The 24,632-nt window shown below is 45.4% G+C and overlaps 2 protein-coding genes across 6 annotated transcripts in view; one reads left to right on the top strand and one right to left on the bottom strand.

The window, feature by feature from the left end:
* The first annotated feature begins 587 nt into the window (after nucleotides 1-587).
* On the top strand, nucleotides 588-10,555 carry LOC135385426 (uncharacterized). The gene is made up of 14 exons (XM_064614735.1): nucleotides 588-639; nucleotides 738-796; nucleotides 868-888; nucleotides 937-984; nucleotides 2,224-2,276; nucleotides 3,947-4,031; nucleotides 4,891-4,933; nucleotides 5,063-5,165; nucleotides 7,584-7,611; nucleotides 8,690-8,755; nucleotides 8,878-8,918; nucleotides 9,930-9,964; nucleotides 10,283-10,332; nucleotides 10,413-10,555. Exons 1-14 carry the CDS (start codon nucleotides 598-600, stop codon nucleotides 10,432-10,434), a joined length of 696 nt encoding a protein of 231 aa, XP_064470805.1. The 5' UTR covers nucleotides 588-597; the 3' UTR covers nucleotides 10,435-10,555.
* Nucleotides 4,978-24,632, bottom strand: part of LOC135385425 (neprilysin-1-like) — a 30,531-nt gene continuing 10,876 nt past the window's right edge. For 3 of the 5 annotated variants that reach the window (XM_064614732.1, XM_064614729.1, XM_064614733.1), the window contains 6 exons: nucleotides 20,787-21,040; nucleotides 20,427-20,647; nucleotides 17,772-18,424; nucleotides 16,145-16,405; nucleotides 12,725-12,828; nucleotides 10,674-10,953 (listed from right to left, as the gene is read on the bottom strand). In XM_064614732.1, the coding sequence (XP_064470802.1) occupies nucleotides 10,734-10,953; nucleotides 12,725-12,828; nucleotides 16,145-16,405; nucleotides 17,772-18,424; nucleotides 20,427-20,647; nucleotides 20,787-21,040 (1,713 nt within the window). In that variant the 3' untranslated portion in view covers nucleotides 10,674-10,733. Of the gene's footprint in view, nucleotides 5,187-10,673; nucleotides 10,954-12,724; nucleotides 12,829-16,144; nucleotides 16,406-17,771; nucleotides 18,425-20,426; nucleotides 20,648-20,786; nucleotides 21,041-24,632 lie in introns of those variants that run through there. The other 2 variants (XM_064614731.1, XM_064614734.1) reach the window with 2 other exon arrangements.

The following is a 24,632-nucleotide window of genomic DNA, read 5'->3' as shown; positions in this document are numbered from 1 at the left end:
GCTGTTGGCGCACATATAGCAGAAGTTGACCGTTGCATTGAGAATGCACGATGAACAGACTTACCTACTGCAACAACTGTTTTGCGTTACCGGCGAAAAACTTGATATTTTACATCACGAACTGTGCGCACATATTTTGCGCCAATTGCAAGGATGAATGTAAGGCCACCGTTAGCAAGAAAGTAACTTCTCTTCTACCGCAGATATGGTAACAAAAATCAATTCAATTTAGGTACAAGGAACCAATGCAAAATATGCAACAGCAACTGCGTATCTATCCCTCTTACGAGTCAGGTAGTCTATATTACAGTAACATGTAGCTCTCACGACGTATGATAAAGTGTGAGATTACGGTTCTCTACTTTACACATGTAGACAACAGCTGAGGTACGTGATTACTTCAAGGACCCTACTGAGCTCATACAAAAAGCAAAAATGGCAAGTAACACCACTTTTGTCTGTTTTGTCTGTTCGTTTTGTTATTTAGGGACAGAAACGAAAAGAAAACGTGGGAAAACAGAGCAAATGACTGAACAACGAGAAAATAACATGTATGTGATAACCTTTTTTCTTGTTGTTCAGGTGACTGATTTTCAAATGTCTCAGTTAACACGACTGGCCACCCACTACATGGGCCAGGTATTATTCAAATAGTTCTGCGCGGACCCACGTCCTTTGACTTCACTTTGTACGTGCCACGTTTCATGTTTCTTCTTTCTCTTTATTTGTTACTTTAGTTCAAATCTTTGAAACGCAAGTATGAAAAGTTGACAGAAGACGCCAAGAAATTGTATCGGTAAACGCTTCAACATACGTTATGGTTAAAACACGAACCACGACATTATTTCTATTTCTTATTTGTTTCAGCAACTACGGCGCATTGAAAAAGTAAGGAACACGACATCAAGAAGAAAGGTAACTTTTCTCTTGTTTCAGAGAAAATGCCGACCTGAAATTGCGGCTCGCACGACGGGAACAAGAACGGTAATGTATATTCGCATACTCGCTGAAGTTGTAAGAGTAACAAAGAGACACACTAACAGAAATATATGAATGGTAGCCTAATACGCAGGTCATTTCCAATCAACATAGCGAGACGCTGGCATCAGCAGAGCCGTTCGGGCAGGGGGTGGGGTGAGAGTTCTCCAGAGGGGGCACCGGACGGCAGGTCGCGTGAGCTAAGTCAGGCAACAAAGTGGAAGTCGAGAGAAGTTGTTGTTGTTGTTCGTATGAAGTTCCTGGTGGCTGTAGGAGGGCTTCACGTTCATCCTGCCCCAGGCGGAAGCTCGCTTAGAGATGGCTACGGTCACAATACAGCTCGTCTGCCACCGTACCTCTGTCGAAAGTGTTGACAGAGGTCCTACGCGAGCCTATATAATGCCCGCCTGAACCGTCACAACATCACCATAAAAGATAATGGAACGTGTTCTGAGTTCTTGTCCCATCGTCCGTTTTAGTGTGAACCTCATGGCTTCTGTACTCCCGAACACTCGGTATTTCTTTTATTTATTATTATTATTTTTTAATGTATTATTTGGTGAGCGATGACGTCGTGGGCGACGTAAACGGCCGCAGTGGTCACATGGTCAAAATTTCTCCCCACGACACTCGCACCACCGATACCGCGGCGCGTCGACCAGGTGTATCAGATGTCACATTTTGCACGTGCAGGCATATCAGGAAGCCAAGTCCGTACCTAATTTATTTCGTCCCCGAGTGACTCGTTGGCTTTAGGCCGTGTATGCAACGTGTTGTCCAAGGAGGGCGCCCTCGCCATAACAATTCTAGGCATTAGGTTACCCAGAATCCCAAGCGCAGATGGGTGCTACAAAAAATGGGAGGGGGGGGCATTATTATAGTTACGTCAGTACAGCCGAACATATCACTACCGACATGTGTCTAAAGCCGACACAGCAAGGGCACCCCCTGTAGGGGTACACAGGTGAAAAAGCTAATGGGATGTTGTCGAACATTTGGAGAGTTAGCAAGGTGTAAGGGGGGGGGGGGGGTCTGGATAGATCAGTGATTCCAGGTCCGCCCCTGCAGGCAGCGTTACTTATTTCCAGCCGACACGGCGTTACCGAAGCATGTGTCGGGTAAAGTTACATACTAAAAAATGGAAGAACGACAAACTGCGAGGAACTGAAAATTTCAGGAAATCTCTGCATATAATCTACTTACCAGTGGTGTTCTTAAAATTAACAAAGAAACCTTACATTTCAGGACATCCGCCCCTATTTCTCATCCTGCAACGTTCTCCATCGCGCCTGTGTCGGGTAAGACTTACGTTTTATACACTTGAGGGGACTGTTAGTATCCCGCAAGCGGGTGGCGGTACTCACATCTGCTGTCTTTTTCGGGCATTTTTGACCTTCCTGAAAGGCATCTTGGTGGGTGTAGCAAGATATTGGGAGTGTGTGTGTGTGTGTGGAGGGGGGCGGGGTGCTGGGAAAATCCCCGCTTAAATCTCAACAAAATATTTATGAAAGCACGTTTAGCGACCATTTCACTAACGTTTCGCACTTTTTCGTGCAAGAAAGAACAACATACTGGGTTGTAAAACTTCCCACAAGAGAAAGTACAGCTCGCGAAATATGATTGATTTGGTCAGAGCTTGGTCGGTACGCGGGGTTGCTTCATAATCGAGACTATCCTAAATATATTTTTAAGATATAGGAACAAAGCAAACATTTCTTTCACATGCTGTCACTGAACAATGTGCGCCTGCTCCATGAACGAGTGTCGGAGCGCACGGAGGGTCAAGCCACGTTTACAATTGTCACATGACCTCGAAAGAGAGACGGGATAAGCTCTGAGGATAGGGCAACAATAGCGGTCCCTGCATTTGGCCCATCGTTCACAGCTATAAATCGACTAAATGTTAGGTATAGTCTCAGCGGATCTGAAGCATTCGGAGGTGACAGTGGCGTCGCTATTGGAGATCTATTTGCTGATATGAGAGTCAAGCTGTCCGGGTGGATAATGCGTCCTGGGACGACTTCATAAGGAACTGAGCCGACATTTACCTCAGAGCATCTCAAGAAAACGCAGGGAGAGGCGCCATTCCAGACGGCATACGAAACCTCCTAGTCTCGAAGTGTCCAATGTGTACATTTTACTTTCCTTTCCTTTCCTGGAACAAAATATGGGCGTGCAGCAAAACGGGAGGTGACCCGGGTTCGATTCCCGTGGCTGTGCTGTCTGAGTGCTTTCCCTGGGGTTTCCACAGGCGCAGTCAATCAATCGACACAGTACAACAATGTTGGTCTTCCCCGCTTTATTGGAACATGCAGGAAATTGTAATGTTATGAAGCTAATTTGCTGTGTGAAGCCACGCTGCAATATGATACATTAGTTTCGAGCTAGAGGGGAGGCAAGCCTGTGCTCTTTCGCATGCGTTTTTCACGTGAGAGAGTGGGTGGGTGGGGTGACTTTCGTACTTTTTCATTGTGTTAACGAGTTGACGTCTTTGGCTGGTACGTTGCTGCACTAGTTGACCACAGCGGAAAATCTTCTCGCGGGCAACGTTGACGGACCGCTGCTTGGTGATTGAACGCCTTTGAGGGTGTTGGGACGAAATTTGTCGAGGAGCCGTAGACGTCGAAGGTCTTTCTGTAGATCAGTTTCTGGCTGTATATGCTCTCGGACAAGCTATCCTCCGTAACGCCGAAACGTTACATTCAATTTCCTAAGTCTCATCCACGTAAACTATCGCACAGACGTACGTAAATTCTAGGTCAAAATAGTGCGACATTTAAAGCGGAATCGTGTCGGTTAACTATCATTAGTAGCTGCTGGAGAGATGTACCGTATATGCCGCCATCATCACCATCGCAATAAAGTTACTGTCGCTATTTTTTTTTTTTTTTTTTTTGATGATTTGCTGGCAATCTAATAAACCCGTCGGCCCTGTATGACTCGTTGCACGGTTTTCTTTGATTTCCAGTACCTCAAGCAACGCGCCCTTCTGCCAAGCATGTTACTCCAAAACGGGACAGAATGACGTTTCCAGATCGGCAAACAAATGCGAGGTAATGGCATGCAAGCAATCTGCATAGGAGAATGTTATCTGTGTGCATGTTTATTTCCTCGATTTGAAGCTTACTTTTTGTTCTAGTTGAATTCAGGGCTTGAAATTTAGCGCCGTTTGATAAATACGTCTGAAATTTGCAGTTGTATATTCCGGCAATGCATATATACTCTGTTACTACATCTTGCCATCACCCCTCTACAGCGTATATACACTGCTCATAGCAAACCCGTACATGCAGCGCATGCACTAAAGCTATGTAATAAAGGCGGCCACATGAGTGTATTGAATTCGAAGTGTTTTCCTCTGGAATAGCGTGAACGCTGCGCCGCATGTAGGAGAGCTGTTCCGGGGGGGTGCAGTCGTTCCTGACGCCTTTCTCAGGGTGGGAGGCAGGCGGACGACAGGGATCCCAGAAGCGCATAAGGCTGCGAAAAAAAAAAGCGATAGCCGAGCTAATCTTCGCTCTAGAACTTTGTTTTTTCTATATATATTTTTTCTTTTTTTTTTTTTTTTGTGCAGAACGCCTATGTAACACAGTGAAGCTATCTGTGCATAGCTAAAGATGGAAACCACAAATATGTAAATTCTATGCCTAATTTTGTTTCTGGCTATTGTGCAATCTTTAGAAAGTGCTTTTGAGGGGGAGGGGGGGGGCGCTTCGCGTTCATCATTCATGCCCCAGGCTTAGTTGCCTTCAGGGGGGCACGTAGTACGTAGTGGATCACGTGAGGCATCCTGGCCAACCCAAAAGTGCGAGGCCACTGGCTGAGATAAGATGGCGATGACGCATCAAGATAATAGAACTAGCTAAGGATATCGGAATGAGTCACTATCATTTTCTGCCTCAACTCCAACAGCTTCACCCCAGCTTCCAGGACAGCATCCATGCTTTCAAACATGGTGAGCACTTTCGTCTGTCAGAGAGGTAAAATTATAATTAACAATGCGAGTCCATAACACGAGCGTCGGACGTACATTAGCTTAGTCCCCGCCATAACATGGTCGACTTACCTGTGTACTTTCCTACAGGCTCTGGGCTCGCAACAATGGGGAGACGTAAGCACCCCATTAACCCAACGGTACCACGGTCATTACAGGGTGCAGACATGCTCAACAGAGAGCAGCGTTCCTGGTACGTTTTGTTGACTTAATTCTGTGAAACGTTTTGAATAATGCTTTATTTTCCTATCTTGGTCCGAGCAAACCGTTGCTAACAGAGTGTTCAAGAAATAGCAACTTTTTAATGCAACTATGGATAGATCCAGGTCACAAAGTAGCACATTACCTGATAACAGTGAAACCCAGAAACTTCTTTAAAAGTTAGGCACCATAATAACACGGCCCATAATACTCAACTGCATATTTCGATCAAATATTCGATTTTGGACATTCCGTTATTTGAAAGGGATGCCGCCCGCCTCGGATGTTGTTGCTGAACATGGTTATTTACATACATATATATAGAAGAGAATTACGACTTGTCTTGTGACACGTGGTATCAGTGTGAGTGGGCGAGCCTCTGTTGTGTTCGCCTGTACGATTAATGTTTCCTATAATAGCGATATTAGGGAGTTTTAGAATAGTCGGCTTAGGAGCTTTGCATGCGCGAGAAATAGCGTTATCGCCACTGCGCGTGCCAAAAACGTAAACTCTGCTTTTGCGTTTTGCGCGAGCTCGCTATTTATTGGAAACTGTGGGGACACGCAAAGCTGATATTGCGGCTCTGCGTTGCTCTCGCTACCACGAGAAACTGATTTAGCATTTGGAACATGGAACGGGGTGCAACGTAATTCACGAGTAATTCCGAGTAATTTACAAGAAAATCGTGCGTTGTCAGATAGCGTAAATTTTCTATTAGGAAGAACAAAGCACACTCTAAATCGTTTTACACCTTAAAGGGTGTAAATCAAAATGTTCATGGCGCACACCTTTTAAGGTGTATTTTAACACCCTCATGGTAATTAGGGTGTAAAGGCTGTAACGCTGAATAAAACTGCTGGGTTCGTGGCAATATGCTGGTAACTGTGTATTCACAATTACCAGCATATTGCATGTAATCACATTGAGGTCCATATATGTATGCACGTCAAGGTGATTAAATGTGTGTTAACATGCACAGCCGACAAACAGACAATCATGTATGGCATGGCAGCTGTGTATGGCAATGAAGCATGGCAGCTAAATATAGTCTTTCGTGAAATTGTAGACCTCATGAGCAGGCACCTCCCCCATGTGCATGTTAATTACTTAGAACGTTGCATTTATTTATTTATTCAAGGATTTGCAGTGTGGTACCCACAAATATCTAACCCCTGTAAAATGCATTACATTGTTCATTAACCGCGACTCATCAGGATGTTTGGTCCTCTCCTAGCTCTATGGTGTATGCGTTTCGAAGGGAAACACTAGCATTTTAAAGATGTTGCTAGAAAAACTCGAAATTTTAAGAACGTAACCCTTTCATTAGCAAGAAGAAATACTTATCAAATGTATGTGTGGTCGCAACCCTTCATCAGAAATGCCACATCTACTGATGGTTCCAAGGAGATACTACTTCAACATGCCCCAGAAGCAATTCAGAGTTACATTCATGACCGTGATATTCACGCAGAATCTATAGTCTATGTGAAAAGTGCAGTTGGTAATGATAACGTATTTGCTGATGGCTGTGTTGTTGCAAAAGAACCTTCCGAGGAGGACTTACCCGTGTTCGTTGAGATTGCAGGCATATATGTTATTAACTCTGATACCACTTTTCTCATACAAACATTAACTGCAGTTGAGTATCTGATGAGCACTGTCATGTATTTGTTCTGTCTGGAAATGTGGAGCAACGTGTTCTAAGAAATTTAAGCACTTTCTCAACAGATCTTCTAAATCTGCATATATCATCTGATGGTAGACGTGTTTTAAATCCACGCCATGCACTTTTGTAATGTAATTTCCCGTTCCCTGTTGTTGTATATATTTACTTTTGTTCATGTGATCAAAAATAAACATACTCCCTTTATACACCCAGGCGACACACTAATGACCATATTTCACCTGAGGGTGTAGTACACCATTGTTACACCCTTAGGAACTTCCAAAACAAAGTTGTAGGGTGTGAAAGGGGTGTGATCTTTGTTAATACACCTATTTTACACCTTTAAAGGTGTGAAACGATTTAGAGTGCATGCTTAGAATAAGTAATTCCGCTGTGTTTTTTTTTTATTATTATTTTCCACTCCTTTTTAAGTCTTCACTTCTACCCGTAACGTACGCAAGCCAGGTAGCTTTACTGTTTACGTCACGGAAACGCTATTCTATAAGCACTGTGCGAACAGACCCGTTGTGTCCGATATAGCGTTTACGTTTTGCTCCCCATTGCCGACAACCGCTATTATAAAACTCACTATATCGTAGAGAGGATGAGCGCGTGTCCAGTGAGACCTCTGTTGATGTGGAGCTTTGCCATTTCTGACCGAAATTTGGAGGGTTCAAGTCCACTATTGTTGCCTTTTTATCAATCATCTTTTAAAAGAAACGCAACACTCGCATTCCATTGCAGGCTCAGCGCGACCGGACCGGTACGACAGGTAAGGAGACGTTTATCGTCCCAATCACGTGTCCCTCCGATTTCACGCAATCCCGTACGACAACGTCTCAACGACGCGTAAGACAGTTTTCGCAATTGTGGTGAAGCGCACATGCGCTACATACTTTTAAAGGAGATGTGTACTGCCCGTCAATAACTTTTCGTTTTTGGCTGCGTCGCGTCATGCAGCAAATAACGTAAGTTCTTGCGAAAGAACGACGAGTGTGTACGGGCAACGCCACCTAGATATAGAAGGCCTGCTTATTGCCTTCTCTCCCTCCTTTGCTACGTGGACATATATAGTCAGAATTCGTCAGCTGCTGCAATTCGCCGTTCTGCGAATTCAATAACTCGGAAATGATTGCAGCTAACTTGGAACCTGTAGACATGGATCTGCAGACAAAAAAGTGCCACATACTTTCCAGAAAATAAGTCATGAGAAACATATGGGACGGTTTTGAGCTTTATTTTAAATTTTTCACGTTTAGCACGAGGGGACGTTCCATCACTGCTGGCAGACGGCGTTGGTTCGTCTCCACGGCTACGACCGCTGAAAGATCGTTCGTGATTGGCTACCGCCGTTGAAAACACGATCCTGATTGGTGGACTCTTAGTTGTTACGTCACGTCGATGAGTAAGCAGGTTTTCTCTATTTAGGTGGTCTTGGTACTGGCCTGTATCGTGCGAGAGAGGGACCTCTGATCTGCACACCCTCTAGAAACCCTCCACTCCTACAAAGAGCGTATAAGTGGACGAGGGAAGTCAACGACGCTTCGTGACGTTCGCACACCCGATGTCAATCAGGCGACACGTAGCTCGGCGCGGCCGAAGCGTCGGAGCAGCAGCAGACGAATTTTCGGTAGCCAATGGGAGCTTACTACTGCTCGCGGTTCTGCGTACGTCACACGAGGAGATCTCGCCGGGTCGAATGTCTGCTTTCTCCGGTCGTTTTTGTAAATTTGATTGTGCAATGACAATACATACCGCGCACAACGAAAACGTCGTGCTGATCGCATGAAAGTGATGATTGAAACAGAGCTTCGATGCACGTTAAACGTCTCCTCCTTGCTCCTTTGAAGGTCTTCTAGCCTCGGTGGTGGAAGGTCGGCCGCATTCAGAACCCCAGAAAATGACTTTGTGCCAAGGTGAGAAAGTTTGGTTCCTCTTCTTTGTGTCACAGTCCGCTATGCGTTTAGTAGCTTCAATACATATGGGATCACGCTGCAATTTCTCCTTAACCTTATTGATGGCTTAATTCTCTTCACAGAAGCCGTGGGAGAACCGTGTCTTCATCCCATTCATCTAACGGTAGGCACGAACGTTGATTGAAAGTGGTGGTTACCAAACGTTTAGCGACCCTTCTATTTAGCCCAAGACGAAACGAATGAAAAAACAAAGGTCGATCCTTGCACTGTGCACGCGCGTCATTTGATTCCTCTTGAACGCAAGCAACTGATTTGGAGGTTCCCAAAACCAAGTGTAAAGGAAGCGGCACGAGCAATGTTTCACTTCACTGCATAGTAGAAAGCTACGAGCTTCATAAACCGGGGCTCTGCTACCTGCTCGCGTGACTCAGTGGTTAGCGTGCTGGCCATGTCACGTCGAGACTGGAAGGTATCCGGGTTCGTATCCCGGTGCCGGATGTGCTGTCTGGGGTTTTTCCACAGACGCTTTCGGACATATATCGGCACAGTTCCCTCAGAAGTCGACAGGCCCAGGACGCACATTCCCCCAGGTGGTCAGTCGTGACGTTACCCAGCAGGCCGACAACGTCGAGCCCTTTCAGTAGCAGCAGCAGCACCACCACCACCGGGGCACTGCTTAAAAAAAAAAAAAAATACAGAAAAGGGAGAGAGGTAAAAAAGTAGAGAGGAGGTGTGACCCGAATTCTAGGGCTGCGTAACACACAACCGTTGTGTCGCGGTTTGTATAAGCCACTACCGCAGTCAATGCTATTTCCTCGTGTTATGGAGTTAGGTTATGGCTGTAGGTTGGCATAGCACAGAATGTTACAGTATCCCGGCATACGTCAGTGTTCATGACTCATGAAAACCCATATCTTCTGGGCCCATTTTGGAGACGTAGTATTTCACAAATAAATAAAAGTATTACAATGCCACAAACATATGCAGTAACAGTTACGACGCGTCTTCCTATATAGTGTCGCTGTTGAATGTGCCGCCGTCACCGCTATACGTTTGGGAACCACCGTTCAGTGTGAAAAACAAATCACCCTCCGTGTCGTAACCTGTATTGACTTTGTAAATAATACGTTCCTGTATCAAAATTTGTTTTACTCAATACAACCTCTCTAATTAGACAGCAGGACCTTAACAACAAGTCCATGTATAAGGGTAAGTACGTCATTGCATTCTTACATATGTTGGATTTTCTATGTGAGGAAAGAAACAGTGCTTGGGCCTCAAACACCCAATTAACAGCGAGGCTCGTGAGGATGCTCATAGCGTAGCAGATACGATAATGTGAATAGAATGCAAAGCAACGTCACTAATCGTATCGAAATCGATTTCACCAACATGGCGTTCTTCATATAAATAGACAGTGTGTTGTTCGACAGTATCGCCCCTGACGATGAAAACTCCCCAATCACACTGACCAAATAAAGTTGTTTGTCACACTCGCATTTTTCTTTTCTCCCTCTGTTCTACCAGCTCCTGCACACCCCTTACAGTTCAAGCATACGCCGACAGCAGGCGGCTGTGTAAGTTTATATTTATTGTTCCTCAATAGTTGTACTCAGAGAACGCCCATAGCCGCATGACACCCGTGTCTACTTTTCAGGCCCCCTAGTCCGAGGGAATAACTATACCGGACGAACCCAAAATGTTCTACGTAATTATATCATCGAACTATATGTATAACTGCACTGTTGCCAGTATCGTACATATCCTTTTCCACAGAGTGCAATTAAAGAACATTTGAATTATGAATGTACACTGTCCTGAGATTAGATATACTAGATGACTTTACGAACTACACTTGGTCGGCAGCACGGCGGAGTCCCCCCCCCCCCTTTATTTCCCCCTGAAAGAATACCAGCGCTTATTTTGAAGGTTTATTCATTACGAATTACTTGTATTGAAAATCTGAGCCAAAACCGTATCAGATCAGCTGACATGCCTCCACACTCGCCAAACGCGTATAAGGGAAGCACTTAAAGACTGTGTAGAAGTCCTTTGTGTGTCTGACCACGTGGTTGCACTTTTGCCTGGGTGTCAGACCGCCTGGTGATTCTGGAACATCCGGGCTCCCGTGGCAATGCATAGAACATGCGCGACGAAAAAACAGACGTGACTCGCGGTGTCTCTGTTTCTGCGTTGCCCTGCGATCACATGCACAAATAAATTACCAAGGTGAAAAAGGAATAACGTACAGTAGAAACTGACATCGATACTACAAGTGCGGAACCAGATTTAGCAGTGACTGTGAGGTAAGTCGGATTGGAAAGTCGGGAAAATTCGACTTAGCGTTAGCAAGCAGTCCCATCGTGGACCCTTCGTTATCGTGCTGAAAAAATGACTAAGGAAGTACCCATTCGGTATATGTAATTACATCGTAAATAATCAAAATGAAATTGCAGCGAAATCTCAGAATGATACCTGATCACAACAGAACAGATAACAAGGCGATGTGAACAATCCGCTTTTCTATGTAGTACAACAATAATAAGAGGACGGTTAGGAACCACTTTTATTTAAAAAGTTAATACGATACTTTCGTGCAGAGCCTGCACTTCGTCAGGTCATAACCTGATTTAAGTGTTTACCTGTTTTGTTTTTACCTGTATCATAACCTGTTTTAAATAAAAATGGCTCCTAACCGTAATGACACCTGATGTTAGGAACGGCATATCCTAAAGTTATAGCCACCAACGTATTTTCATTTGCAAAGCAGCCTTTTGTTTCAATGCATATAGCCAACAACACCATCCGGGCACCTCGCTTTGCACTGTCGTGACTGTGGGTGCAAACCAGACCTCACGCGAACAGATATACCATCAGTACACAATGAGGAGCTAACGAGGGAAATAGTAGAGGCATTTTTCATTACAAAACACGACGATGATTCCATACTGGTCACGACTGACGCCCTGGGGGTATAAGTCCTGGGCCGACTTCTAAGGGAACTGTGCCGACATATGTCTGAAGGCGTCTGAGGAAAACCCAGGAAAAAACCCAGACAGCAGAGCCGGCACCGGGATTCGAACCCGGGTGCCTCCCAGTCTCGACGTGACATGGCCAGCACGCTAACCACTGAGCCACGGGAGCTGGTGTTGCCTTCTCCAATATTATCCAATATTAGGAATATTAGCCAATCACCGCAGACGATTTCAAACACAGGCTCTCTGTGGCTACAAATGGCTGCCCCATGAGGCTGGTGGCGGCTTGTCTCCATAACAATACGGCCACCGAAGCACTGTCGTGATCATGGCGGACTCCCAATGACATGAAGGAAAGAAAATAAGAAGATGGTGGTGACGTCATTGCACGCGATTCCGGAAGTTTGGGTGAGGAGAATCACGGTTTCACTAACGCTCGTTAACTTCGAATCGAGATCAAGGGTTGCTAAAACCTGAAGTGACAACACTCAATTCTTTTTCACAAAGATAAGTTGGCGACATAACGAATGCTTCGGTGACAATAACTCCCTTCAGTGAAACAGAGTTGAGCGTTAAATTCAAGGAAAAGGACCGTTGATCTCGATTCAAATATTAAACCGGTCCGACCGTGTAGCTTAATCCTAGTTTAATTGAACCGTAATTGCTACACTGCTACGAAATTCATCTCATTACTTGTCTGTCGCTGGTATATCGTATCTACGCCGATCTACCAACACAGTCTACGCGATCTACGCTGGCAGCTGAACCGCTGCATTGTTTGTCCCAGTTGTGGCGAGTCTCACCGCAAATTGGCCGGCTCCGGTCACATGATCTATATGACGCGCACTATATGTCGTCACTTCCACTACACTTTCGTGATTCGGAAACTAACGGCCGTGCTCCCTCAGTTTTCCTTCGTCCTTGCTCAATGATAACGTCATATCTCTCAATCGTTTCAAGGTGGCGTTGATCTAGCTTGAGTAAGTGACGTCACCTGAAGTTGCTAGCGTCCTGTGAGGCGTCGTATGCTGAGCGCAAGGCTAAAACGTGGAACAGTACTTCTTCCAGGTTATATTTGCCGTCCAGTGATGGCCATAACTGCATTTGCGAAAGAGAAAGCGGAGATGTTATTAACCAGTGGATGAACATCATTTCGTCGCTGAAGGCTTAAACTCTGTCGCTCTATGAGGACGGTAAATTCTTTGCAATATCTATAGACGACCACTTGGTTCGACTGTCATGACAGTGAGGTTGGAGGCACCAGTTGAGGATATGCTGCTGTGGGGATTTGAAAGCGTTCTTTTCTGTACGAGCTTTTGGCACCTGTTTGATGACCCTCGTGGAAGAGGATGCACTTGAGCATTTCGTACCGGATCGCTATAGGTCCTCGGCCAGGAATCGAACCTATTACCTTGACATCAGTGCTAGTGCAACTGCCTTCTGTGGTGTCCCCTCGTCATCTTTGGTAGCAGCAGAATGCATTAGATAGGGTTTGATTTCATGGTTTCAAATTCAGGGTTCAAAAAGGAAGCGCTATACCTTAGAATCTCTGTAACGCGGCCTGCAGTTTGGGAGGAAGTAGGGTTCCGCGTTTGGGTTTCGACAAGATTGTACTTGGTTGCACTTACACTGTTCTCGTGCACTCTGTGCATAATCAATTCCAAAACATATGTACGTACCGAATTTATCGAGAACGTATCAGGAAATACTTCTGGCTATAATGCCTGTTGCGGAAGACTGGACTCGTGCAGTGAAAAGGTAATTCCGTGAAAAGACTGGTTTTACCCAAACTACGCAATGTAGTTTCCGTCGGCTGGAGACGTCAAGACAGTGCGGTGTAGTGTATTAATATGCGCAAGGAGGAAGAAGGCTGCTGCTCCTACTTCGTCTCGCATGAAGACTACGTTTCTGACACATGTATGACGTGTCATTTGGTGTGGATTTTTTGGATTTTATCCACACAATTTAATCCGGATTTTTTTAGAGATTTTGTCCAGATGCGATGTGAAAGACAATCTTAACTCAACGTTGCACGGAAAACACCCGCTTTATTTTATTGTATAGTGTTGGCTGTTTACAAAAGCCCAGTTACGCGCAACTTAACTTTTTTTAACTTTTCATTTTTAACTTTTTCTCGTTTTCTTCTACTTCTGCTCATTCCGGGAGAGGTTTTCCGCTTCTTGGAGGCATTGTAACTGAAGTACGACAGCTAATCCAGGCGTGCATCGTCTACAACCCACGCGAGTATGGGTCTCCACGTTTCGGAAAAATATTAAAACTCATTCAGTGTTACTGGGATAGGCAGTTCCGTAAACCGAAATTATGAGAGGTCACCCGAAATCAAGAAGAACAGCACAACACATTTGTATTTAGTCTGTGTCACATTTTTAGGCTTGTCTATATCCTCCAAAAATATCCAGAAACATCCGGGTTTTATTCAAAAAAGCCCACGGGAGTAGATCTTTTCAAAAATATCCGAATTTTTTTCAACCCTGGTCTTCGGAGACAGCGGTCTATGGGGAGACCCAAAAGTTATGTCATCATTACTGAGCCAGCTGCGAGCGCAAGTTGTAACATTAACAGTATGCGCAGGGTCGACGCGGTCGTGCGTTCCAGTAAGGTCCGATCGCCGATATACGCACCTGCTTGGTGTTCACGGAACTGCACTGGACAGTACAGTCAAGGTAACATTAAACTAGAATGATAGCGTCGTCTCTCCAGAGTTAAGAGAGCGCAGGTTCTTCTTTGGTAATACTCATACTCTATGTGTCAGGGTCACGTGGTCGCGCGTCCCAGTTAGGTCGGATCGCGGATTTACGCACCTGCTTGCTGCACGAAGAACTGATGCACCGTACAGGGCGAACAAGGTTGCATTAGCATCTCGAATGACTAAAGGAGCAACGAGGCAACATTTAACGTGACTCGAAACCCTGCGTCAACTATCGAGCTGCCCATCAAGAGTCACCCTGCAAAATATTTTCGCTCTACGATGTATTATAGCTACGCAATGAAATTAAAAAAAAAAAAAAACGTTGAAGGAAGCAGCGACGGATGGCCGACACGATCCTCGCGTGACGTGGAAAATTCTCGCCGAACCTTTTTTTCTTTGTTTCTTTCTTCTCAGCTCACGTGCTCCTTATTCCTGGTTGAGCCTTCGTTGGCTGTGCCGCTGTACGTCACAAGTCACGTGCCGGGGACCACGTTACGTCATGCACGACGCTTCCTCGATATGCTCGTTTCGCAAGTGGAGGACATTTTAAGCGCGCGCTCTGAAGGTAACCGGCATTCGTCGTCCTTTCGCAGGAGCTCATTTTATTCGTTGCAGAACCCCAAGCAACACAGCCGACCGGGGAAAGCTCGCTGCCGCAACGGGACCATTGGCTCAAAATTAACCGACATCGACAACATTTTCCCGAGTGCTTCCCGATACCTTGGGGCTAAGAGAGTGAGGAAAATATAATTATTTCCCGACCTTACTCTCGCCCGCGAACCACTATGCATGGATAACTCGCAAAGGCACAGCCAAAGACGGTTCCACCGCCGCTTTGTTCCCGGTTACTTGCCGATTTGCCATCACGTGATTACGCCATTTTCAATTGTTTCGTTGGCAGTGGCACTGACAAACGGCCACGGGCAATTTTCTGTGAAGAAACGACGTACCCATGTACGTATGTTCACTTTGCAGGTAGAGAGATTTGTTTAATAGATCTCGAGCCTGGATTGAGGTACTCGTCCACAGCAGAATTTCCTTTGTAATAGGGGGGGGGGGGGGGGCAACATCGCTTGCGAAAATAGTGCGCTCTGTAATCATAGGTCGTAATGATCATTCTCTGATGCCATTGCAGGAACCGCTGAACACCCGCACATTCCGCAACGTCTTCCTCCAGAAAAAGGGGCGGTAGGTGTGTGTGTGTGTGACGGGGGGGGGGGGGGGCTTGCACGCTTGCCCCCATGAAAGCACTTGCCCCCCCCCCCCCCCCCCCCCCCCGCTTGGAAAAAAGCCTGGGAACACCCTTGGTGGGCAACTGCACGAACTTTTCCTCCTTTGTGTTCTATATGCGGCTTGGCCTAACCGATATACTGTTACTTGTTCGATTGCTATGTGTCGAGCTCCTTGTGCACGTATATGCACCCTGTTGCGTTAATCATTGTCTAATTGCGGTAGTACTTGACATATCGCGCAAGGTACGTAGGACCGTTGATGGAAGGTGACGCGCGCCCTATTGGGCAGGATCTTCCCCCGGCTCGTCGTCGGTCCGGGCGGGTGCCAACGCGCGGGTTGTGCTGATTGGGACACGTCGCAGCGAAAAACTAAAAATGAAAAAAAGAACTTGGGGTCTCTTCAGTGCTCCTTCGGTAACTTTCATACTATGCTACCAGCTGTCCTGTACTGTATGTACCAACCTTCCCTTACCTGGGGCCGTGTAAGCGTCAACATTTGTCTCTCGACGCAGTCAGAGTTTCTTCGGTACGTATTGCGTTCACTATCAGACATGAGCCCCGTGGTGTTGAAGGAGAACTTGAACTTTTTCTTTAGAGCGTACAAGTAGCCTATGCTGGCGATATTGACGAAGCGCTCAGCTCCCGCGTAGAAAGCCGGGGGTGCAAAGGACGCCGTCGAAGAACAGATGCCGTTCTCTGGCTCGATGTACCTGAAGAACTCGGACCTTGAAACCTATCGTGAAAGAAATACAATGCCTGTATTTCACGTGACAGTCAGGAACGAAGCGCAATGCGCACTTCGTCCACAAATATGAGCAAATTAACATTTCCATTTAGTTTTCTTGGTAGACGAAGCAAGAACACACAGCACGTGAACTTATGAATCTCTGCATATACAGAGTTATGGTGCATGGGTACCCAGCATTTCCCCACGCAGCGCAAACGTAGCAAACAAATGTGCAGCTGATGTACGGTAAAGAAGTTGCACGAAGTGCATACACAATCTCTAACGATTGACAACAGTCGCTTTTATAATTATATTTATTATTATTATATATTAATTATTATTATTATTATATTATAATTATTGGAGATACCAATTTGCAGAACTTCCCTCTGTTCCTTTACCCTAATTATTTCTTAGAACTGTGTCGCACTACAACTGAAAATAGATCAGCACGTCGCTTCATTAAATGATACGTGGTTATAAAGTGCAAAGCGAATCTTAAAGCGGGAGCTTCGTATTGACAGTCGTGTCCAATTCAGACCGTTCTAGTTGCTATCTCGTCCTGCCAGGCACTCTCTGGTACCTTTCGCTCGAATTTCATTCCTTGCTTTATGTGCATCGAAGCGAACGCCCACGCAAGGCGTCTCTTTGACTTGTATTTGATAGTATGTCGATTTTTTTATGCTGTTTGATGGATTATTTTGCGCCAAGAAAGTATATGAGCAAAACGGTTCGCGGGGAACAGTTTTGGACACCGATTTCCACAACGTCCGACAATCCTCGTGCAAAACTGAGATCACAATAGCGTCAACCCTCTATATTCGATGGTTGCCGAGCTCTCGATTTATGAATTCCATCAAAGCAGCGAACCTTCTGGGAAACCTAGGCTAGGTTTGGTTCGTCTGGCCAGCAATCTAGCGATCGCGAAAAAAAAAAAAACATTCAGAAATTTGGACGGCGAGCGTGAAAGTAGTAATCTGGTAGGTCAACTCTAGAGTCACTAAGCTTATTTGGTGACTCTAGTCAACTCGAAACAATGTCCATGTTGCAGTACATTGTGTAAAAGATAGAAAGGACCAGAAAGAAAAACAACAGAAAAGAAAGGCAAAGACATATCGTAATCGAGTGCAGGGGCGGATCCAGACCCGCGCTTTCCGAGTGTGTGTGTGTGGGGGGGGGGGGGGGGGGGTTCATCGTCGAAGCGCGTGATTGAGAAGAGGATGAATACTACTGTGTAACCTAGCGTTTTGGGGGTGGACGATGGCTTCCTCCCCCCCTCGTAATCCGTCACTGATCGAGTGTTGGCTGTACAACATCTACGCTAGCTGACTACCTAGGCGCAATGAAAAAAAAAGTGAAGCGAGTGCCTCACCTTGCACAATAGCCACTGAGCTACATCCCGCCAAAAGGAACGGACGTTGTAATAATTCTCGTAGAAGTTGTCCGTCATGTCTGACAAGCCGAGAAACGCGTGCTCAAATGCGATGACGTTTTCCGAGAATGTCTTCCAGAAGAAAAACTTGTGCTGACTGCTCAACGTTTTCAGCGCATCGGATAAAGTGGTCTTTCCAAGCCAGCTGGAATGCAGTCGACTGGTCACCTTGTCATCAACGTCCACTGCTATGGCCAATACGTCCTTCCCATAATGAGCCGCGCCGAGTCTATCAGCGATGACGGCCTCCAGGATGTTTACTAGTAGAGTTGGTCTCAGAATCTTTTGGCAAAATGCTTCCGCATTTGCGGCTTTCGTTAAGATATCGATGCCCTTGAACAATTCTACTTGAACAGTGAAAGCGAGTGTGTGCAAGTAGAGGAAGAACGCTCGAACCCTCGGTCTGGCTGCTTGAAGCAACTGGCTGAGGGTCCTCAAAGCTTCGTAGTTGGTCACCGTGGCGGCCGTTGTAGGACCAATGGTCTCGTACTTGCCCTTTTGGTCGTTGAGTAGGCCGATCCAAGTGGCAACGGGGACTCCAAAGTTGGCTTCTTGGAATGCTTCATTCACTGACATGTGTCGTTCCTCGGGAACTGGGAACGTTGTGAGAGAGAAGGACAATTGACAAGGTCATAAGGGTCAGATTTCTCGGAAGAGTTCTGGCAGGAAGGAGACAATGAGCGAATGGAATACATCCCTGGCGTCATTCGTTATTTACGCTTTCCCCCTCCTTCTCAAGAACGTGGAGCGCGCTCTCATTTGTCTCCTCAAACCATTTGCCCAATCATTGCGGGAGATCGTTTGAGGAGACCAATGACAGGCCGCTCTGCATTCTGCGAGGAGAAAAGTTTGCGCTTAATAATAATAATGATAATAATGATAATTCGGGGCTTTACGTCGCGAGAGACCGAACAACATTAATGCGCGATAGAATCTCAAAACACGACATACCGTATCAAACGTCGCTTTCGAAGGATGACCTTACCAAGTGACTTGCACCACCCAACGTGCACCACGCTACCGAGTTGCTGGCATCGTCATACAGAAAGCCGGAGATAGGGGCAGATCCAGACCCTCGGCTTGAGGGGGGGGGGGGGCGTTTCATTGTCGGAGTGCGTAGTGGGGGAGGAGAGAGAGGTAAATCTCACGTATAAACTGACGTTTTGGGGTGGAGGTGATCGCCCAACCGCCCCACCCCCTGGATCTGCCCCTGAAGTGACCCACCAAGGCCGGGATTTCGGGGATTTACACTTATATTGGAGGACGCTGGCCTATATACACCTGGTTATATAGGACGCGGTGTCAGACGCGAAAACGTATGGAAATTGCGATTCTGTAAGGTTCTCCCGGTTATTAGAGAGTATTAGTCTATCGTACGCTGTCGCCTTTGCGCACGTAAGGGATATCGTTGGTTGTTCTGCGCACGCGCAAAACATAGAGAACTGCGCGCAGTGCGCAGGACCATCAGGCTATCCCTATACGTACGTATATTCCCTGCGTCTCAAACCGGCTTCGTTTCACTGTCGACTTTGTTACGGCATTTAAGTTTGCTGCTGTTTTGTTATTTGACGGCGTCGGTGGATCAGTTGGAGTGTCCGCCTACTGACGCAAGGATGCTGGTTCAAACCCGGCCGTGGGCGCCAGCAACTTCTTGGTATAGGATACAAATTACTTAGACCCGTCGTCTTCCGCGAGGGACATTACATGTACGACCTGCCGTGTGCCAGTATAGGATAAAGCGCGGGTTCTACTTGAAGACGGGGGCAAGTTGAGGACAGTTTGGGTTTTTCGCGTGGCATTTTCTTAGCAATGATTTTTTCTCGTCTGTGACACGAGGGTGAGCACAGTCGTTGTCTGGACTCTGCAGTGACGATTTGACGTTTTGCACGTGGCTTTTTAGAAAGACGTCAGACGCTGTTCTGCGGATGTAGTCGAGGTAAGAGGGGCCTTTTTTTGTCCCACCTGTAACTTTCTCGAGCAATAACTTCCAGTTTGCTCACTTCTGGTCCTTGGCTAATAAAATATGACCTCGCCGTTATGATGCGGTGTCACTGCCCTGTGTTTCCATGTGCGTTACTCGTGACTGACCGTTTCGGCTGGCCCACAAACAAAAGACAGAATTTAAAACCGGCATTATTTTTTTGATGTCCTCAACTTATCCATAGGGTGGGGTAAGTTGATGAAAATATGTAGTCTGCCATTTTTGGCTCGTACGAAATAAATATCTGGTATAAAGTAAACCAATTCTCAAAGGTTTGGGAATTCAGTCAACGAATTATGGTACAATTTAGGCGATTATTCTGACTGCAAAATAGTTCAACTGTCTTCAACATAGAGCACCTTTCCGTATTTCGGCGCATGTCAAGATGTACACATAGCCGCTAGCGAAATCATTCAGCGCTACCACACTCGGAAGAGTTGATCGGGTCCTGGGGGATACCAGGAACACAACAACGCAACGCAACATCGAGACGGTTATACGAGTTCAATACAGCATCAATTAACGCTGACAGTGTTGTGTAGCAACACATTGATCTAGTTAAACTACTCTCACATTTCGAACAATCGAAACCGAATAAAATGTGATTCATCTACCACCATCCATTGCGGCATTGTATTTGAGGTCGATGTGTAGAGCTTCGTTGGCATCATTGGAGTTTTCGGCGTTGTCGGGGAGGGTTTGCTCGACTACTGCTTCCACAATGTCTGGAACGTCTTTCGGGTCGGAGGCCCATAGGGATGCGTAAGATCGAGCTGCACCAATATAGACCATTTTGTGGGAGATTTGAATCTCCGTGCCAATGCTTATGCGATGCCTGCAAGTAAGAATAGTTATCGTGTCGCATGTTATTTATCCATAATCAACACTGACAACGTCACAGAAGATCCCACGGGTGAGGAATATACATATAGAGTATAGTATTTGTTCCCAAGCATGAAATTTCAAAGACTCACAGAATACTCATGGAAATCATGTAGTCCACGATAGCTGTCATATCATTTGCCTTCGTCAGGAGGCTTTCCCATGTGACTCTGAAGAAGCCGAGCGTAAAATGAGTTGCTGTCGGTAGGTCCATCTTGCGTACGACTTCATCGAGGCAAGTGCGGTAGGCCACGGCTGCCTTTTGACTAGAGGTTTGGCTCCGTTGGGGCGCTGGGTCTTGCTTCAGCTGGGCGATAGCTTCTGACGACACCATACTCCAGGTGGCCTTGAACACAAATGGTCTTACATTGCTAACATATAGTAGAGGAGCGAACTGAATAGGAAGCTGCGCTGGTGCAAATTAGAGTCACTAAATAGGGGAAAGAGTAGCGACACTGAGCCACGCCGGCTAGCGAGCCCGCCATCTTGGGTCCGGCGAGGAAGACCGTATGCAAAACCTAGCGCCATCTCGTAGCACTCCCGGGAACCTACCGGCATTCCGCCATGTATGAGGCGTCCCACCCGGCCCGAGCAATGCAAACGACTGTCATACAACAGTTCTCTCGCGTGTCAAGCTTCTCGCATATGCTGTTTCAATATCTTATTTATGTGAGGAGACGCGGGTTTCAAATGGGAATGTAAACCAGGTAAGAAAACCTGTCTGTATTCCTTATTGCATCGAAAGCTTTGAGCGCGGTGACGTTAAAGGTACTATAAAGCAGTCGAGGGCGAACCTATGCAATCAGCATGACGTGAGAGTGCTTGACTCAAAGGCTCAGCACAACAAGTAATATGTTCAGAAGTTGACTCTAAGTATTTTTAATCGGTAAATAAAAACGCAGACAAGAAATTTATACAGTTTAGTACAGCTCATTTGAGAACTTGTTCGTGCACTTTATACAGCAGAAACATTTGGTACAAAATAAAAGCTTAGTACGATTGCAGTTGTTGCTATATGAACAACGCTGTGATACTCACCGTTACGCACTGCTATAAAATGTGGTCTTTCTCAGCTCGGTGAATCTCAGTTTTCGTTATTTGAGCATCTCCCACATAACTGTCACGTTTGGTTGCACTGCATTTCATGTGACTGTTTACTAGACAGGTAGTCCTCCTTAGATGTGCCCATCAGACGGTGCACTCTGACTGTTTCGATCATTTAGTGCGATGACACTTGATGCTCGCATTCCAGTCACCTTCAATAGCTTCCCTGAGACAGAAATGATTGCTGGCCACCAAGAGAAGAGATAAGTTCAATGCTGACACAGCAAAGGTGTGTTCACGGCACTTCAAAGGGACTGATTTTATCACAAACGTACCAAATGGAAAACGGGCTGGCTATGAATTAGCTGTGCCATCAGTCCTCACATTCAAGAAGAAGCCAGAGAGAAAATTACCAAGTGAAAGCGTAGTAGTGATGCAAAACTATCAATAAGTCATCGAGTCTCTCCAGCACCGTAGATAGTTAACTAGGATAATCTACCACCGTTACTTGCCGTAATCGTACTAAGCTTTTATTTTGTACCAAATGTTTATGCAGTATACAGTGCACTAAATAGTTCATAAATGGTCTGTACTGAACTGTCTAAATATGTCATAGGATGGCATGAAAGAGCAGCCTTGCAGTATGTTAACGTAATTCTTTCTCCCAAAATCGAAATGACCGCGCTCCAATGCACCAAGGAATTGGGAAGCACTCTTGCTTACTGGCTATCCCTTTTGGTCCCCTCGTCTCACCATGTGAATAACATGGTGAAACAGCACATGTGTGAGGCAAGACACGCGATAGAACAGCTGGACGTGAGTCGTGTGGACCACTCTGGTCGTGGAGGGAGCCTCAGACATGGCGGAATTCCGGAGGTTTCCGTGCGCGCTATAAGAGGGCGCTGCGTTTTGCATATCGTCACAGCCACTGATCTCGATTGTAAAAGGCTGGATCGCGGATAGGGAGCGCGAGCGTGAAGAAACCGGCCGCCATCTTACTGTACCCACAACAGTCGCCGCAGCGATCATGGCAACTTCTTGCAATTACGGTCGTACCAACCGTACTGGCAAGGTTACAGGGCCTAAATTTATACAGGTGAGTCACTCTTCACCAAGGAATAAATAGGCGTCCATTCTGTATATTTAGTTGCCCATTATGAAGTGTTTTTTTGCCCAAAACGAGCACTGGATGCAGGTTGCTTGATCGCTCTTCCGACGTTCAATCGAGCACACTTGCATTTTACCCGGCGGCAAATACAGTTTGAGTGCATAATATGCTTGAAAGAACACGTTACACTACACAGGTAGTGTTGTCATTAATATATGTGCGAGCACTCGAGCGCTTTTTTGCATGCATTGCTAGCATGGTACACCGTGTTCTCTGCGGAAGCAAGTGCCACATTCATTTCTTTGAATTACCTTCGCGCACAAGTTCGGTATTACGTCATAATGAGACCAAGATTGTCACATTTTTTCATGTATTGGTATTGTTTTGTGCCTTGGTTTGATTTGTGACAAAGAATCCTACGTAACGGTGGTGTGGCGCGACTTGAATAACGCCTTTGTGTCTGAGCTGTATCGTCAGCTTGTTGCGATAGTAATAATTTGTAGCGTGTCGCGCTATTTGTAGCAGTTTTTAAGGCAAAAGTGGTTTCTCAATACAGGTTTCGTCATGAGGGCTACCCAGTGAATAATCTGTGCAGTGTGATACGGCTGGGTGTACAGGTAAGCATCACGTTCCTCATCCACTGGTTTCTACTTTACAGGAAGGAACCTCAGTGCACGCACTGTGGTTAGCCTCTCTCAGTTTTGCATATTTTCTTACATGTTCACATCAGAAGCACACCTTACAAGTTAGGCTCGTTCACCCAGCAATATAATAATTAGAGATTATAATTCTTTTTAGAAGAGTTCCCCATATTCTTTTTAGAATAGTTTTTAATCTTTTTAATTATTAGAAGATACAGGGATTGTAAACCATGTTTTAAACTGATGTTTTAACATTTGTCCAATGCATTTATTAAACAACATATTCATTTTTAACTGGTTACACCCAAACCAATGTTCTGATGTATTATTTCCTTTGTTGTCGATGCACCATAAAAATTGGAATAATCATCATCAATGCAGGTTACTTCACGGTTGCCTCGACATACTCAAGAAATGGGTGCAGAACCTGCGTAATGCCCACAAACTTTGACTACCACAGCACCTCCAGAAAGTAAAGGCATATGTGTCACATGGGATTTTTAAAGGCATTCACAGTATACAATACCTTGTATGAACTGTTGTAGAGCCTCTACAGTACACTCTCAGAAATTAAAACTTGTCAGGGAACTGTGATAATTGTTTCAGTTAATAGGCATGTACATATACGCTATAGGAAGAAAATTATTTATTGAAAATGCACTTCTCTGGCTACTCATGTTGTTTACATCTACTGTTGATCACATTCATTTATCACATATTATCTTATATATTATTATTATATTATCACATATTCGATCACACTAAATTTAAAATTCAGCATATATGAGAAAATATCAGGAGGGAAATTGCTATGCATTGTTCATTCCAACCTAAAATTGAGTGCTACAAATTTAGAGAGCGTACCAGACCTTTGTCATTCCTAAAATATATATTGCCATTGTAGCAAGGTCACAAAACAATAAATGTAGTCTTTTGCGACCTCCCTGCACGTTCATTGTATCCTGAAACGCATAAGTGCAAGAAATAAATCTTGAACTTGAATAGACTCGATGTTGTATAAACTTGACATAAAATATTGAATAATTTCAATTCCATTTCAATTTTGTTGGTAGTATTTGCAATACATAGTACACAGTGGGGGCCCCGTAGCATAGCTAGAGGTGGGGCCTCCCGGAAACAATCTG

The sequence above is a fragment of the Ornithodoros turicata genome, chromosome 2 (genome assembly GCF_037126465.1).
Source record: "Ornithodoros turicata isolate Travis chromosome 2, ASM3712646v1, whole genome shotgun sequence".
NCBI lineage: Eukaryota > Metazoa > Arthropoda > Arachnida > Ixodida > Argasidae > Ornithodoros > Ornithodoros turicata.
Note: the sequence above shows the minus strand (reverse complement) of the source record. Positions and strands in the feature narration are given on the sequence as shown.

Coding starts and splice junctions, on each gene's coding strand:
- LOC135385426 (XM_064614735.1), top strand. CDS start 598: ATGTCTCAGTTAACACGACTGGCCACCCACTACATGGGCCAG. Junction 2,277..3,946: donor CTCCATCGCGCCTGTGTCGG/GTAAGACTTACG, acceptor TTTGATTTCCAG/TACCTCAAGCAACGCGCCCT. Junction 8,919..9,929: donor TTCATCCCATTCATCTAACG/GTAGGCACGAAC, acceptor CTCTCTAATTAG/ACAGCAGGACCTTAACAACA.